This window comes from Austrofundulus limnaeus, unplaced genomic scaffold (assembly GCF_001266775.1).
Source record: "Austrofundulus limnaeus strain Quisiro unplaced genomic scaffold, Austrofundulus_limnaeus-1.0 Scaffold778, whole genome shotgun sequence".
Classification (NCBI taxonomy): Eukaryota; Metazoa; Chordata; class Actinopteri; order Cyprinodontiformes; family Rivulidae; genus Austrofundulus; species Austrofundulus limnaeus.
Window position 1 is genome coordinate 183,574 of NW_013953180.1, and position 14,113 is coordinate 197,686.

Here is a 14,113-nt window from a genome sequence, read left to right on the forward strand (position 1 = left end):
TTATCGCCACAGTTTTTCTTTTATAAAAAAAAGGTTCATCTTTAATCTGTGTTGAGTTGATGGTTACAGTCCTGTTTTTTTTTAATTAATTTTGCTCATGCACTTATCTCATTTTTATTTTTCAGCCCAAAAAGTCGCATTGTAACAATAATTGGGGGCTTGTCCGGGATCTGAACCCGAAATTTTTCACATCACAAACAAAAATCAAACTCCTACATGACAGATTATTATAATTTAAAAGATTACAATTGGTCCAGTTTTATTTTAATCTGACACAAATACAATATATGTCCAATAGAAGTTTGTCTACACTGATAAATTTTTTTATCGTGTTTGTAACTTAAGTGTTATTTCTGATGCTCTTATTTTCAAGATTCAAATATTGGTACTTAGGATAAATACTTTAAATAATCTATACTACAGGAATCTCTTTTTGCTTTCTTAGCCATCAGTAGGGCATACGTTACTAATAAGAATGCAGGAAGAATATTAATTTCCTGTCAGATTAACGTTTAAAAAGTAACATCTGTTTATATGTTTCAAGCTCAGAGGGTTTCTGTTAACTGTTTGGATTTTGGGAGTATTTTTGCTAAAAGGAGGTCAGACAAAGTCCAGAGGGAGTCTTTTTTTAATCCAGACTAGCTTATTGGATCAGCTCTGACCTTCAGTTTGTACATGAGCTTATGTCACACTGTGTTTATTTTCAYCATCTACAACACGCAACATTTACAGCAAATACGTTTTCAAAGAATGTATTCTGATATTCCTTAAAGTATCTGGCAGTGCTTTTTTATCATCAACCTGCTGGATTATTAAATTAAATCCTGAGGAGTTGGAAAAATGATAATCTTTACCACTTTTTTCCCCACAAACAGAACATTTCTGCAGTTTGCTCACCATCAATTTAATCTGCTTTACATCAAATACATCATAAATCGTTTTTTAGAAAAGAGAAACTCATCTGAAAGCTTGCAGAAGCAGATGTGATGCTGATGTTTAAATCTTCTGACAGGTTACCGTGCTCTTTGTATTAACTCTTCCTGCATGTTTTATTGTGTTGCCATAAACATAAATAATTAAAATACATGGTCAGAATCACAGTAGGAGTGATTTAATAAGAGCTTCATTAAAGTTCTCATTGAAATTAATAATATTTTTAGGCAAAAATGCAACTTTGACAATAAATTGAGCCTTTTGGTCAGACAAAATCGAGACCCGTCTCCTAAAATAGACCAAAATGGAATATTTTGAGCCCATTTTCCTGTTTTTTCTGGCCAGAAACTGTCCACTCCGTCCCCTCATCAGCACATACCACGAAGGCTCTTTGTGATTGGAAAATAACTTTCTCTGCTGCGGTTTCTTGTTTCTGTGGGTTTTTCTGCTGCAGCTCCAGTGAAGTCATGCTTCATCACCCTGCATGCGTCAGTGATGTTTGTCTGTCGTTGCAGAGGCTCGCGACCAGAAGCACAGCCTGCAGACGGCGCAGAACCTCCTGCAGGAGGAGGTGGCACGTGCTGAGGAACAATCAGAGGTGAGGAAAACTCACAGGATCCTGGTTCTTTTGTTCTTTCTGCCAGTCAAAACAGAGTTTCTTTGTTTCGGCAGCGGTGTGGCAGGGAGTTTTTGAGGAGGGGAAAAAGGCAACAAGCCCACCCACCTCTGAATTTGTTAAAACCTCAAGGCGTGTTTTAAAMCAACCAAGCCGCCCAGCAGCATGGRGGCACCACAACCCAGTTCATCAGAGACACGTGCTCAYGGTTGGACCGGGTTTTAGAATGAAGCAGAATCAGACTTTAGTTTAAAGGAAATTCAATAAAAACTCAAATGAAAACYGTGAAAATATTTGTAAATAAATTCAAAGCTAAAAGAAGCAAAACATTAATTAATTGAGAAAAGGCTAGCTTAAATTAAAAAGGTGCAAAACAGTAGCTAGAAGTTTAAAGTAGCAACATAGTTGGCTAAAACCTTAATTGAAAGGTTAACCAAAAACTAAACTAGCAAATGAGTTGCTAAAAGTAGCAAAAGGCTAGCTAGAAACATCAGAAATATTAACTGATAGCTTTAAATACCAAATAATTTGCTAAAAATGAAATTAGTAGCTTGTAGATGAAAGTAGAAGCTAAAAAGTATGAGTCTAGCCAGAAGCTAAAGATGGCAAAATGCTAACTAAAAATAACAAAGCTAAAACTAGCATACGGCTAGCTCAAAATCTGAACGTAGATGAATATTAAACTTTTGACAAGAGAACATTGATTTTGAAGGAACMGAGGAGATCTTATTTCTAATATTTGTKAATAAAGTTTAATATTATAAGTACAAAGGTTATAAATACTAAAAGTTACAGTTTGTTAAAGAGAAAAATAGGTTTAAGCCTAAATCTTATTAAGGTTTTGACTTGTCAAATTAAATTAAATTTTACACATTACGCTTAAAAAGCAGCATTTTTATACCTTAATTTGTATAATCAGTAAATCTGCTTTTTTTCAGATAAACTGCTGGTTAAAATTAACTTAAATCTGATTCAAGTTGAAAGTTTTAAACATAATTAACGTTGTTTTTACTGTTTAATTGATGAAAAGAGAAGTCACCAGCTCTGACCAACATCATCTGTTTTTAAAGCAGAACACAAATCTGTCTGCACCGCCTAAGTACCCACAATCCTCTGCTCCACATGGGGTGAGGCTGATGCTAATATCTACCTACAGGCAGCATGTTCCAGACGTTATTAACAGATGAAACCCACAGCTGCTGCAGGCACATATTGATCCTCGCAGCCCACCTACGATCGATACCTTCATGACTTTCTCCTCCAATCGGCTGCCGTCTGATTGATTAAAGTCAAACCAGTAGCCTCAACAAGCGACGGCGAATGAAAAGCCTCAGAACACATCAGGAGAAATGACACAGATCTGCTGTTTTTTCAATGCCAAACTGGTTAATTAAGTTTTTAAGTCACATATTAAATAAAATGTGGTTGGTAATTATTGCATAATGAAAGACTTTTTGATCAAAGCTTCTGAGTTAAAACGCCTGAATCAGTGGGGTCTCAGAGGGTCGTTGTCTCAGTGGGAAATAATTTCTTTTTCGTGGCTGTTCTTTGGCCTCACAGCAGTTTTTAACTGTGTCTTCATACAAAAAAACCCATTGAGTCACAGTTACGGCACCGAGAGAACATAAAATCTAGAAAATCTTGTCGTTTTTTTGGCCTTTCTGTCAGATTTATATTCAGACCTGAAGACTCCCCGCCAGGCTGCAACATGAACAAACTCATCTGATGAAGGAAACTGAAACGTGTCGTTTTCTGTCGTCCTAATAAATCTAAACTCCTGTCAGCCTCCAAACCCACCCGAGTTGATTTGTTTTGCAGAGCAGAGGTGAAGAGAGGTTTTCTTTCTTTCATTCAAAGAGATTATTTTATTAAAGCAGTTGGGGAACAAACAGGAGGGTCTAATTTGGTTCATCTTTTGCTCAAATAGGAATAAAAAACACCTCAGATAAATCTACTGAAATATAAATGAATCATAAATTTTAAATGTAGTTAATTTAAATGTTTTAGTCCCTTCTGGGAGTTCTGGGTTGACCTCCAGGTCTGACCATCTGGACGTGTCATTAACCTTTGTAGGGGGGCGGGGCCTGTAGGGGGCGTCCTCACCAGGTGTTCGGCCCCCTCAGACGGCTCCCCTCTGTGAGGKCATCAGGAGGGAAGAAGAACAATATAAATATTTTATATGAACATTTTTTATACACAGACAAATATCACTAATCAGTCTAAAAAAGGTTTTAGTCCGACTAGTTTGATCTGATGCACCAAAAAACAGCAAATAAATTCAGACTTTTTCAGTCGAACACTGATTAAAAACCTCAAATTAAACACAATACACTATTTTTATTTTCAAAGCAAGAAAATGTTAACGGAACAATAAAAAAGGAAACCCTGAACAGTTTTATGTAAACAATTACTGTTTTTAAATATCAGAAACACCAGAAAATTGAAACGTGTGGCATTTTTTAATGAAGACTGAGATCAGTAATCTGCAGTTTGAGCTATAACAACAATGAATTAATTATTTATTAGTTTTTCTCCACTTATTCAAATTAAACTGACACAGGATTTTAATCATGTGCTTTTGTGTTTTTTCTTTTATTTTTGAAGTTTTCGCAGTGACAGTTTTTTTTMGGGGTTTCCTTGCAAACTGCTGAGTCATGAAAAGCTCATGGATTTACTTTTATCAGGTTAACYTTTCATTTTTCTTTGTTGACGTGTGGACACACATATATAAAATCAACACGTTTCACCAGAATGAGGAGAAAGGCTGATTGTTTGTTTGACAAACTGATCAGGRTTAAATCTGTGGCTGTGATTAAAACTGATTAAATGAAGCTTCTCACACTCCGGGGCAAACAGAGACGAATCATGTGGCAGAGTCCTGCCACATGAATCAGTACGAGAGCCAATGTTAAAGGGATCCAGGATTAGTTGTAACATTAGACTTTATTTGATAAACATATATTTTAACTGTAAAATAAAGACTGTAAAAATACTGTAGGCTGTTTAGTTTTGTAAAATTTAAAAAATGTATTTTAACACAGACGGAGCCATTTGCATTCTGGGTAAATGACGTGGATAGGTCCTCGGTGTGAGCGAGCTATATCCACCCTGAAGAACGCTATATTGCCTTTATATGTATTAGCTCGATGCTAGCGCGACAAACTAACAAGCTAAGCTGAGGTCCTCCATCCATATTTTCAGTTGCAGGCTGAGTCATTTTTGTGTTCCCCTCTCTGTCATGTGGATGGAGGACCTCAGTGACGAGAGGAGAATGTGTAGCGCTGAGCTAATACATGTATATGGTGATAGCGTTGGCGCTAAAGCTAACAGGCTAAGCTGAGGTTCTTCTTCCATGAAGCAGCTCTGTTGTCCTCCATCCATATTTTCAGTTCCAGGCTGAGTCATTTCTACCTTCTCCTCTCTGTCAACGCTCTCTGGTTTCATTTAAAAGAGTCGATCATCAGATGTTGTCCCAGATTAACCTTCAGGGTGGATATAGCTCGCTAGCAGCCTCGCACCGAGGACCTATCCACGTCATCATTTACCCAGAATGCTTTGCGTGGAAATAAAATGGCCCTGTCCGTGTAATATATTTTTTAACTTTTAGTTTTAAAATGATAAAAAAAATTAACATCCTACAGTATTTTTACAGTCTTTATTTTACAGTTAAAATGTATGTTTATCAAATAAAGTCTAATGTTACAACTAATCATTGATCCCTTTAAAGAACACCCCCAATCTGATTAAATCCTCTTTATTGTTTGTGGCCTTGGTTTCCCTGCAGCTGGACCCCCTCCTGTGGGTTTTCTTGTCTTCTGATGCGGTTTGTGTGTCTGCCCTGCTTCACAGGAGCTGCTGGAGAAATTCATGGAGGGGAACGTGAGCCTAGATGAGTTCCTGGATTCCTTTCAAAGCTCCAGGAGGACGTATCACATCCGTCGAGCTCAGGCTGAGAAGATGCAAGAGGCGGTCCGGGCCAAGAGGCAGCCGAGCAAAGCCAAGCGAGCCGAGGAGAACCAAGTCCTGGGAGTGAAGAAGGACTCTGAGCAGCCTCCGGAACCCCAGCGACCTAACGGCTTTGTGGCACAGGGACCCCTCAGGGTGTTCCAAGTACGCTACGGCCTGACGCCGGCCATCCTCGTCCCCCATTACCCCGTGTCCCCGCCAGCATCGGCTCCTGTCCACCAAGGGAGCAGCTCCCACCCCGAGCCCCAGCTGGGACAGACCCACGTCCTGAGCCCCAGCAACCCGCTTCCGGGACACGGCCAGCCGGTGGGCCTCAGGGTCATCGGACAGCTGTCGGGCGGCTGGCCGGCCAACGGGCGGCCGGTTCGAGTGCAGCAGCTCTACAGACCCAACCCCCAGCAGCCCGAGCCGCCGTACCGATAAGCCCCAGCCAGGGCTGAGGACGATTTCAAAAGATGGACCGAGAGGTCTTCCAAGACCAAGCGGTGACTGTCGAGACCCAGACCGGCAACACTGAAGACCTCGGTTTCTGTTCTCCATCCATGACGCTCAGCTGTAACCATGAAACCGTGAAACAGGTCAGAGGCGATGAGGCTGGACGCACTGGGGATGAGCTGCGATAGCCAGTCCAATCAGAACCCTGGAAACAAATCTCTGAAATCTGTTCATCTCTCTTTATTAGTTCTGATTTAGTAACAAACAACTAAATCCAGGAGGAAGAGCTTCTTGTTCTGGTGTTTACGAGGGGTGTAAATCAGATTTATCACAATACCATGTTTCATGGTATAATTTAGATTTAATTTAATTCACATGTCTGCAACCGAGTTGGGCATATGATGGAGCCGTGTTTTTCATTTTGCCTCAATTTAATCATTTAATTGATTTATGGATCTATATTGATGTATTGTTACACCCCTCGTGTTAACTCTAGATTTCAGGTGTGTAATTTGAAATAATGAGGAGTGATGATTAAAATATTCAACTAAGAAACAAGCAACCCCCAAAAACCAGATACTCCCAGGTGAACGCTAATTTTATTTAATATTTAACGTAAAAAGGACACGTTTTTGCTTGAGTTCCTATTCGAGGTGTTCTCCAGATGCCTCCAAACTTTATTTTTTATGTCTTCCATCAGAATACATCAAACTAGGTGCTGAAAAATTTGTCGTTACGGTGAAATATCTGACGTGTCGCTTTGAGAACATTTCACTTCACCTGTCTTTAGGTTTGAACCGTGTAAAATGTCGACACCAGGCTCAGCCAAGAGTGGATCAGTGATTATCTTTAGAACTAATCGTATTTATCTATTTAATTAACTTTTTATATACCCTGCCTCAGCCAACAAAACTGATTAATAACTCCTGAATTATTATTTATTTGAACGTTCAGACGGCAGAGATGAGATTTGATTCGACACTGGATTCCAACAAGCTGCTATCGAACCCCATCCCCCCCGCGAGAACGATGCTGATTTGAAACTACTTTATTAGGTTTTTAACCGTTTTACAGTGATGGATGTGAGGCTCTTCTTTATCGCAGACAGGAACAGAGATGACATCAATAACCTGGAGTTTAATTTAAAATCTTTTTTTTTTACGTCGGATCAGACGGTGACATTCGTTACTGTCGGAGTTTAAACAAAAAAAGGTTCTGTAGATCTGAGCAGGTGGGCTTTATCCCCCCCCGACTTGAACTGAACTCTGTTGTTTGGATCTGAAACGATTACCCAAAGCCTCCAGCCTTCTCGTGTGGTTTCATTAAAGCAGCGTCGCGTCAGTCGCTGATTTATTTATTCATGGTAATCCAGTTTTAAATGGCTGACTTCAAAGCTTTTTGTTTACCGTGCTAAATGAAGAGCTGCTCCTCCTTTCAAAGCAGCCGTGTTGTTTTATTATTTTTTTATTTCTCCTGCCAGCCGAGCTGCAGACTGAGGGGGGGATTAATCTCTATGAGAATGTCGCTCGCAGTCGCAGCAGAACAGGTTTTCACTCCTCATCCTGCAGGATTTTAAAGGGAAACACTTCAGATTGTGGCTGTGATGATTCTGCTCTTGAACAGACATTTTGTTCATTAATAACTCATAAGTGCATGCTTACTATGACTTATTTTAAGTACAGGAAAATGCCTTTTACAAGCCAGTGCTCAGTTGCATAAAATATCCTTCCTTTGGTAAGGAATTTAAACTTAACATCATCCACAAGGGAAAATGATCCATTTTTATAGTTTTAGCCATCATTTCAGTCTCATCCTATATTTGACCAATTTAATTTAACTGACTTGTTCTGAGATTTAACGGCTCTGTTTTTGCCTCACGTTTGAAATCCCCACCAGTTTTATAAAATTCAGTTTGAGACATTTTGTGTAACAAACAGAACAAGTGGAGACTCGCTCTCACTCGCCTCAGTGTTCGACTTGGCCGAGGAAATAATGAGCTGCTGGGTGAGCACACTTTTCTATTCTTAGCTGTGTTTCTGTTTAGTCTGGATCTTTGTGTTGTCTTTATTTGTTGTGTTTAAAAAAAAAAAAAAACCTGGGGACTGTGAACAAACCAGAACTGCTGATCCAGCTTGCAACTCTTTCTCGTGGATAATTAATTTTGTTTTAGTCGATGGTGTTTTGATAAAAACGATGGCGAAAACTCAACTTATCTGGATTGTAAGTGTGTTATTTTATTTTGAAAAGCATGTGAAGAGTCTCTTATTTTGAAAGGTTTTAGATACAGCTGCCTTTTATCAGTCGTTAAAGCACAGATGTTCTCCTGTGTTGCCTCTAGTGCTGATTTTTTTAACTCACTCCATCCAACCAACCATCTATTCATCCAACCAACCATCTATTCATCCAACAAACCATCCATTCATCCATCTTTCCATTTAACTATCCATTCATCCATCCATTCATTCATGCATCCATCCATCCAACTATTCATCCATCCATTCATCCATCTATCCATCCAACCAACCATCTATTCATCCATCTATCCAACCATCCATCCATCCATTCATCCAACCAACCATCTGTCCAACCAGCCAACCATCCAACTGAGTGTACCTCAGTTTATTTATATCGCTCTAATTCACAACAAAAGGACATTACACAACTAAATAACTAACTCTAAGTGCATTTATGAAACGTTGAACCATTTTTTATTTATTCTTATTTATTATTGTCATATTTTCTTTGACCTGAACATGTTTTCGGTCACAGCAGGGTCTCCTTTATCAACACCAGTCACTAAATGCTCACCAACATTTGCAGCCCAGTGAGATATTTTATATTTCCTCACGTTCGTTTCTTTTCATTCAACAGTCCCTGGGTGTGTTTGCTTCATATTTGAACATGACAGTCCCTCATTACTGAAACATCTTGAGGACATTAAGTTGTGATGTAACTGGGCACTGGCTCCAAACGTTCTGCGTCCACTCAGGGTCTTAGGGGGGGTACAAAGGCTCTTCTGCGTCATAACTGGAAGCCTGGATGGGCCCCTTGGGGGGTGAGGATGAGCTCATAACACAAGGACCTCACGTCCACCCGTCTTCRAACGTAAACATCACAGTGACACCAAATTATCCCCGACATTCCACTGTCACTGTGAGATTTTTACCAGGAGATGGAGTCTGAGCTCCCAGTGGAGGATCGATGGGTTCTGTTCTACCTTTGGTTCTTTGAACGTGTTCAGAAAGTCTCGTGAAGTGCTCGTTTCTATTGTCCAGTCTGTTTTTTAAAAGCGAACCCGTCCCAGCAGCCTTCCTTCAGCAGACTAAAAGATAAGCAGCGAAGCAGATAAAGGAGCTTCCGATCTGAAACGCAGCCGACGCGAGGCAGCAGGATGTGTGTGGCGTAAAGGCTGTGAGGCTGCAGGCGCCGGTTTCAGACGATCCTGGGAAACGTCAGAGCTGATCAGCTCTGAGGGGAGGGGGCGGGGGGGCTAGCTCACGCGTCGGTACAGTTTCTGTACATGGCTGGATGTTAAAAGATAAAAGCTGATTATGCAAGGAGAAGAAAAAAATGCATGTTTGACAGATTTCTATCTTCGCTCTTTGGAGGAATAACCCGCTGCTTTTTATGGCAGATATTTAAACCAAAGCCATGATGGACTGGAGCAGAAAAATGTGACTAATTAATGTTTTAAAATGATGAGTTTGTTGTTTTAATTTTTAAAAATGAAAACATGCATGATCTTGTGATGCCACACTTTCAGGATGTTCTGAAACTCTCAGCAGCTGTTATACTAAATTTTAGGAAATTATTTGTAAAACTGACAGTTTTAGCCTTTTTTTGCATTTTCTAAAGTCTGTTGGCTGTGGCAGCCATCTTTAATCCATTCAGTGGTTCATGAAATATTTTACTAACAGAAAGACACAAGCTGGTGCTTATAGATTTGTAACAAAAATAAAAGCTTCATCTGCCTCAGGCGCTGCATTAAATATTAATTCACGTTAAAACCTCCTGATGTAGTAAATGTACCGTTTAGCCTCAACATTTTCATCTCCTCAGATCTGACTTCCTGCTGCGGAGCACGTGGCAGCACATRGAGCCGTGACGGCTACTTTCCAACCCTAAATAATTCAATTTAATCCGACAAAAACAGGATTTTTTTTCTTAAATATATTTTCCAGCCTCTTTATCCAAGGAGTGAAGATGAAGGTGGAGACTCTGAGTGACTCGTTAGACATGGAAACATTTCAGTTTACAGATGAAACATAGAAAYAGAAAGAACAAAACTAAAATTTAAAGTTTTATTCCACAAAATCTGAGAAAACAAACACAAAGAACTGTAAAGTTCAAGATCCTTAACTGAACAAATGCATTTCGGCAAGTTAAACCTTTCAAAAATATTTATGAATCTTTACTGTACTTATTGTTCTGGTTCTGCTTTTATAACTTCTTTWTGCTACTTTCAGCCTCTCTTTTCGCTTATTTTAGCTTTTTCCAGCTATTTTTCATATTTCTGCTAATATCAGCTTTGATTTGCTTTTTACTTCTCATTGTTAATCTTATCTTTTTATGGTATTTTAGCTTCATTTTGCTGTTTTTTTCCTGCATTTTCAGCTACTCTAGCTGTTTTTTGCTAAATTGAGTGTCATTCAGCTAAATTCATTTTTTTTGATTGATTGATTGATTAATCCCAAGGGGAAATTACAGTTCAGAACATCCGTTCGAGAACAGGTGCCCCCAAGTCTTGCAGCCATAGGCGCTACCTTTAAATTAAATTTTGGGGGTCTTTTCAGCCTCTTAGTCTTAATTCAGAAAACATACTTCAATTTCTTTTTGCTAATTTCAGTTTTATAGCTACTATTTAGCTAATTTTATGCTAAATTCACTTATTTGAGATAATTTCAGCTTTTTATTGACCAAGACCACAACCCAGTGAACTTTACAGATATTGGTCTATAATTTAATATAGTAGTAGCTGAGAGACGTTACTAAATCATACAGACCTTTTATTTTGTTTTTCGGCCTCTTTTAGCTCGTAATTTTAATATCAAACAAACTTTATGTCTCTGAAGAGAAACTCTCAGTGAAAGAACAAAGTGGAGAGTTGGACATAAAAGAAAAGATCATTTTTCAGTAGATTTAGATTAAATATAAGGGATAATTAGTTTTTTATTGAAGGTGTAGTAGAAAATAAGAGGCTCTGGAGGCTTAATGTTAAGATTTACAGAGGAGATAAATGTTCAGGTGCAGACGTGGGACCAAAAGGTTGCTGGTTTTTATCACCGGTCCTGATGGGAGATAAAGTTATTACCCCTCTGAGATCTCTCCATCTGTCGTCTCTGACGCTCATCAAAGGAGGGAGGAAAACTGAGACGCTTCATAAAAACCAAATACCTGCTGAAATATTCAGGTTCATTAAGGCTGAACTCTTCTGAATGTCACAAACATGTTTCTGTCAGCTGACCGGCTGCAAAAACATTTTAAAATATAAAAAAAGAAAAAAACATTACGCTGCGTTTTTGGTTAAAAAGCTCCGTCGTCACATCTGGATCTGGCACAGAAAGCCTGGAGGGGAGGCCCGGAGGCAGAAGCAGCTGCTTCACTCACTTCAGGGAGTTTGACTCCGGTTCTCTTTAAAGCTGCACTCGTCTGTATTTTTAGCTGCGTCGCTCGGAGGGCTGGAAGTGTCAGCCAGTTGATCCATCGCGCCGGTCCAGACTGAAATAATTAGGTCGACAGATCGAGCGGTGATATTCTGCGCAGACCTCAGGAGATTCAAACAACATTRGGACTGAGGCTTCTAGTTCAAACAGCCTAATTTCTGTTTTATCTGAATAAACTCTGATTAATTTTTTTTAAACAAGAGCAAGCTGTGCAGGTTTGAGTTCACTATGATTTTCTCTCATCCAGGCAGGATTTAATGTCTCCTAACATGTTCAACTTCAAGCACTTCCCATCATTAAGCTGCTGGTGTAATAGAGTTCATTAAAACGGATTGGTTTCTGCCACAGACACGAGAAGATTGATCCTCTGTGGTTCTTGATCTGAGTCGGCAAATCTGATGATTATTCTTATTTATTTTTATGCTGACAAATACAAAATACTAGCTGTTGTCAATCAAAATAATCAAAAATGATCCTGTCTAGAACCTCCACTTATTAGGTCTGTATGCAAATACTTGAATCTTTATTAGAGAAAAGCCAGAGTGAATTTAAAGCTGTGCTGCTTTTATTCATCTTAGCCTAAATTGATCTAAACTCACTTCATTTTCAACCAGATTTCTTGGTGTTTTGTTTGTAAAATCTAGTTTTTTTTTTTTATTCCTGCTGTTTGCAGACAGTGATGGTGAAGTTCTTTCAGCATCACTGTGGATCTTCTCTGTAAACATTTCCTATCATCTGACAGTGTTTCTTCTCCTCCACGTTAGTTTCATGTCATCACGGGCTYCATGCTTTACCTCTGAGGTGAGGAAATGAAACTGGGCTAAATTTATCCTGCAGCAGAGTCGGAGTCTGCTCAGAGTTTGCTCAGTTTGCCTTCAGTTTTATGAGAGGCGAAGTTGGTGAGACAACAGAAAATAGGGTTAAATGAAAGGAAGCCTCCATCTGCTGCACTAATTAATTTATTCTTAGTTAAAAGGTCGTCGGGAGCGGCTCTGCAGCCCCGATTTATCAGATCTGCTGGGTGAAAGGAGGCTGCTGGGAAAGTTCTGCTGCATGCCGGGTTTATTCAGTCGGGCAACATGTCCGGTTGCTGCCGTTTGRGTCAACGTTTCAACATTTAAGTGACCTTAAAACATGTTTACATGTTCAACTCTCACCGTTTGCTTCCCATGTGGATCCAGGACATGTAAATAAAAACATTTACAACTGGGAGTGAATCTGTTTTCATTCTTTACAGAAATGATGAGTCAGATTTCACACTGTTGTCTAGTCTGTTTTGTTTGAAAAGTTTTTTTTAACTCTGTTACTTTACCCATTCTTGTATTGAAACACTCAGCTCCATCAAGATTATTATCTTCTGCGTTTTATTTATCCTGAAACAAAAACACATGCAGATCTTTTCAGTTCCTTCAAAATGATTTTCTCTGAAATTTACTTCAGCAAACTTTATGTGCTTATTTTAGCWAATGTTCTGCCACTTTTGGCCATTCTACCAATTGTAGCATTTAGCTACTATATTGATTGTATCAACCTTTTAGCTCTGGATTTGTCAGTTTTAGCTTTTGGCTACTGCTTTGCAAATTTCAGCTTTTAGTTAYTTTTTTCATTTACAGTTTTAGKTACAGTTTTGCTAATTTTAGCTTTTAGCTACATTTTAGTTTATTCGTATTTTAGCTATATGCTTGCTTATTTTGGCTTTTCGCTTTAGTTTGTTTGTTTCAGCTTTTAGCTTCTGTTTTGTCTTTTTTTTTAAGCTTTTAGCTTCATTTTGCTTATATTTTAGCTTCAGTTTGCTTAGTCAGCTTTTAGCTTCTGTTTGCTTTTTTCAGCACAGTTCACCTGTGTCAAAATGAGTTTCTGTTTACAAATGTGACCACRGTATAAAAACAGTTTTCATCCTGTAACAGGAACTGAGGAGGAGGGGTTTGTGTCTCTCTGTCCATCACATGAAATAATAATCAGTTTTCATTCGGCCTCCTGTTCCTAAAATCTCTTTTCTTTTTCAGTTTCAGTTGCATCTCGGTGCCAATCCTTCTCAGCYGTTCTGTTCATTGTTATGCAGATGAGGCCCAGTTAACTTGCCTCTGCTAATCCAGATGGGATCAAAGCCCCTTCAGAAGTTTGTCTGCCCAACAGACAAACATGTTTGGCTCTTTCTGCTCCATCACCTGCAGAAACCCGGCCTTCAGTCTCTGCATCAGTCCAGCAGGAGGAGGAAACAGAACGGGGATTAATTGTGTTAAACTCAACATACTGAACCAWAACAGAGGACTGATACTCTCTAGTGGTCAAACCAGCTTCTGCTCTTATTTTTTTTTTAGTTTTATTTGAGAACGGACTGATATAAAAGTGACAAAGACAGAAGAAAAGATTTGTTTTTATAAAGTTATCACATCATTGTCAGCCTAAACCTGTATAATATACTAAAATACGGTTGTCTCATTAGGAGTAAAAAAAAAATACAAAAAATAGAATCATCTGTCTTTATACAGTATTTGTA

At 38.9% G+C, this 14,113-nt stretch overlaps 1 protein-coding gene across 2 annotated transcripts in view; it reads left to right on the forward strand.

Annotated features, from left to right (window-relative positions):
• Positions 1-14,113, forward strand: part of vps37d (VPS37D subunit of ESCRT-I) — a 32,344-nt gene extending 18,231 nt beyond the window's left edge. The window contains exons 3-5 of one of the 2 annotated variants that reach the window (XR_001312078.1): positions 1,449-1,531; positions 5,399-6,093; positions 13,620-14,113. Coding sequence is in view for 1 of the 2 variants with exons in the window: in XM_014028547.1 (XP_013884001.1) it covers positions 1,449-1,531; positions 5,399-5,938 (623 nt within the window). In the remaining variant the exon portion in view is untranslated. Of the gene's footprint in view, positions 1-1,448; positions 1,532-5,398; positions 8,159-13,619 lie in introns of those variants that run through there. The other variant, XM_014028547.1, reaches the window with a different exon arrangement.